Below are 3,561 nucleotides of genomic sequence, written 5' to 3'. Positions count from 1 at the left end.
GCAGAAGAACCACGCACCCCTAGAATCGGGACGGGACTCGACCTTGCACAGAGAGCCAGGATGATCGATTTCTTAACAGAGTATCAGGAAGTCTTTGCTTGGTCCTACGCTGATATGCCAGGTCTAGACCCCTTGATCGTAAAGCATTTCCTCCTACTCGACACTGAAAGATTCCCGCCCAAGCGCCAACACTTGCGTCGTTAACGAGCCGACCTTCTCCTACGCATTAAGGAAGAGGTCATCAAGCAGGTAGACGCGGGATTCTTGGAGGTATGCAATTACTTTGAATGGGTAGCGAACATTGTTCCAGTGGAGAAGAAGAATGGGAAAGTCAGAGTCTGCATCGACTACCGAGACCTCAATAGAGCTAGCCCAAAGGATAACTTCCTGCTGCCTCATATTGATGTTTTGGTGGACAACACCGCACGCCACACTCAATTCTCCTTCATGGACGGCTTCTCTGGATACAATCAGATTCAGATGGCTGAGGATAAAGTTAAAACTACGTTTATCACGATGTGGGGCATATTCTACTACAAGGTCATGCCTTTCGGTCTCAAAAATGCCGGGGCAACCTATTAGCGGGCGATGGTCACTCTCTTTCTTGACATGATGCATAAAGAGATTGAGATCTACGTCGACGATATGATCCCGAAGTCCAAGGAAGGAGAAGATCATCTGGTCAATCTCACACGACTATTTGAGTGTCTCAAGTAGTACAAGCTCTGACTCAACCCGACGAAATGCACCTTCGGCGTCAAGTCAGGGAAATTGCTAGGGTTTGTAGTTAGCGAGAAGGGCATCGAGGTCGACCCCGATAAAGTCAAAGCGATCATGGAGCTGCCTCCCCCATCGACAGTGCGTGAAATAAGGAGCTTCTTAGGACGGCTGAATTACATCGCGCGTTTCATTGCAAATCTCACAGACAAATGTCAACTGCTCTTCCATCTGCTTCGCAAAAACGCAGCAATTGAGTGGGATGACGAGTGTCAGAAAGCTTTCGATACAGTCAAGGAGTATCTGATTCAGCCACCGGTGTTGGTCCCGCCGACACCGGATTGTCCTCTCATCTTATACCTAACAGTACGCCGGCAATCCCTCGGGTGCATGTTAGGACAAAAGGACGATTCCACACATGCAGAGCGAGCAATTTATTATTTGAGCAAGAAGTTCACTGAAGGGGAGTCTAACTACCCTGAAAAAGAGAAAATGTGCTGCGCGCTCGTATGGATCATGCAAAAGCTCTGGCAGTATACTCTCTACCACACCATCCGTTTGTTGTCCAAGACGGATCCCCTGAAGTACCTGCTCGATAGTCCGTCCTCCATGAGGAACATAGCGAAGTGGCATTATCAACTGACGGAGTACGGCATCGAGTACGTGTCGCGCACATCAGTGAAAGGCCAAGCGATAGTAGATCATCTAGCAGAGTTCCCGATTGACAATTACACACCAATCAACTCCGACTTTCTAGACGAAGGGATCCTCCAAGTGAATGCTGAGGAGGAAACCCCCGGATGGAAGATGTACTTCGATGGTGCAGTCAATTCCACCGGGTCGGGTATTGGCGCAGTGCTGATATCCCCTGAAGGACGCCATTTCCCAGTTGTAGCAAAGATTGACTTCCCCTGCACCAACAACATAGCCGAGTACGAGGCATGTGTCCTCGGCTTGCAGGTGGCGATCGACCTCAAAGTCAAAGAACTCGAAGTGTTTGGAGATTTCATGCTCACAATCTTTCAAACGCTCAAGCAGTGGAAAACAAGGGATCCTAAGCTGGTGCCGTATCACGAGTATCTCGAGGAGTTAGTGGAGAACTTCGAGAAAGTCTCGTTCACGTATACACCACGCATGAAGAACCAATTTGCCGATGCACTCGCAACGCTCGCTTCCATGGTGCGCATCACAAAAGAGAATCTCATCGAGCCCCTTGAATTCGAGATTGCTCAGGGCCCTACCCATTGCGATGTAATCGACGCTGTCGATGGCAAACCTTGGTATGAAGACACCAAGCACTTGCTGTAAACTGGCCAATTCCCTGCTTTTACTGATCGTCATGACCGGAGAACTCTTCGGTGCATTGCAGCAAATTTCTTCCTGAGTGGTGAGACTTTCTACCGCCGTTCATTCGACGCCACACTACTACAGTGTGTCGACGAAAATGAGGCACAACGTCTCATGGAAGAAGTGCATGAAGGAAATTGCGGACCTCACATGAATGGGCTCATGCTAGCGAAGAAGCTCATGCGACTTGGTTACTTATGGTCCACAATGGAAACTGACTGCGTCAAGCATGTCAAGCACTGTCATTTGTGCCAAGTTTACGCGAATCAAATCAAAGCCCCGCCCAATGAACTGCATCCAATGGCAGCTTCCTGGCCCTTCTCAATGTGGGGGATGGACGTAATTGGTCCTATCAGCCCGAAAGCATCCAACGGACACTTGTTCATACTAGTAGCTATCGATTACTTCACTAAATGGATCGAGGCTATCACTCTTGCGTCGGTTACTGTAAAGGCCGTGGCACGCTTCCTCAAGCGCGACATCATTGCACGCTACGAGGTCCCTGCGACTCTCATCATGGACAATGCCAAGAACTTGAACAACAAACTCATTGACGAGCTATGTTCACGGTTCAAGATCCAACATCGCAACTCCTCTCCGTATCGTCTCCAAATGAATGCTGCGGTAGAGGCATCAAACAAAAACATCAAGAAAATCATCGCAAAAATGACGGTGAATTACAAGGACTGGCACGAGATCGCAAAAATGAAGGTGAATTACATGGACTGGCACGAGATGCTTATCGGACATATGTCCGCTCGTCTACCGGGGCAACCCAGTATTCTTTGGTCTACGGCATGGAAACAGTTCTTCCAGTTGAAGTGGAAATTCCCTCCATGAGGGTCCTTGCCGAGTCCAAACTCAAGGAAGTAGAATGGGCGAAGCAGCGCTACGAACAACTTAATCTCATCGATGAGAGGCGGCTAACAGCACTTTGCTGCGGTCAGTGCTATCAGCAAAGAATGACCCGAGCATTTAAAAAGAAAGTTCGTCCCCGCGAGTTTAGCCCCGGCGACCTCGTCTTGTGGAAAGTCTTGCACATCGCCCTAGATTCCAGGGGCAAATTCGCTTACAAGTACGACGGTCCCTTCATTGTCAAGGAAGTCTTCGACGGAGGGGCAATCATTCTCAATGACATGGACGGGAACGAGAACGCTCTTCCGATCAATGCTGATGCTCTTAAGAAATACTATCCTTGATAGTGTTTTTGTCATCCCACGATGGGTGCTTCGTCAATGCACATTGATTTTTGCCTTTCTTTGCACGCACAATCCCCAGCACTTTCATTTCTTCTAACTCTTGTACTACCCTTCTTCTGTTCTTTCCATTTCTTAGAACTTTTGAGAGAAAAAAGAATAAATTTCCCGCTAGGTTGAAAACCTCTTTGAGGCGACCTAGGCAAAAATTAGGGAGTGAGGGGCACGGTCTAAAATCCCGCAAAGGGGGGCCGTGGCAAAAGGAGAGTACAAAATAAAATCCTCGCTAGGCTGAAAACCC

At 48.5% G+C, this 3,561-nt stretch overlaps 1 protein-coding gene across 1 annotated transcript; it reads left to right on the top strand.

The window, feature by feature from the left end:
* Window positions 1–2,271: 2,271 nt before the first annotated feature.
* Window positions 2,272–2,904, top strand: LOC116205834. The gene has a single exon (XM_031538512.1). It carries the CDS (start codon window positions 2,272–2,274, stop codon window positions 2,902–2,904), a length of 633 nt encoding a protein of 210 aa, XP_031394372.1.
* Window positions 2,905–3,561: the final 657 nt, after the last annotated feature.

This window comes from Punica granatum, chromosome 1 (assembly GCF_007655135.1).
Source record: "Punica granatum isolate Tunisia-2019 chromosome 1, ASM765513v2, whole genome shotgun sequence".
In the NCBI taxonomy this organism is placed as follows: Eukaryota; Viridiplantae; Streptophyta; class Magnoliopsida; order Myrtales; family Lythraceae; genus Punica; species Punica granatum.
The sequence above is the reverse complement of the archived record's forward strand: the minus strand, read 5'-3'. Positions and strand labels throughout refer to the sequence as shown.

Excerpts from the sequence above, each read along its gene's own strand:
- LOC116205834 (XM_031538512.1), top strand. The coding sequence starts at position 2,272 with ATGGAAACTGACTGCGTCAAGCATGTCAAGCACTGTCATTTGTGCCAA.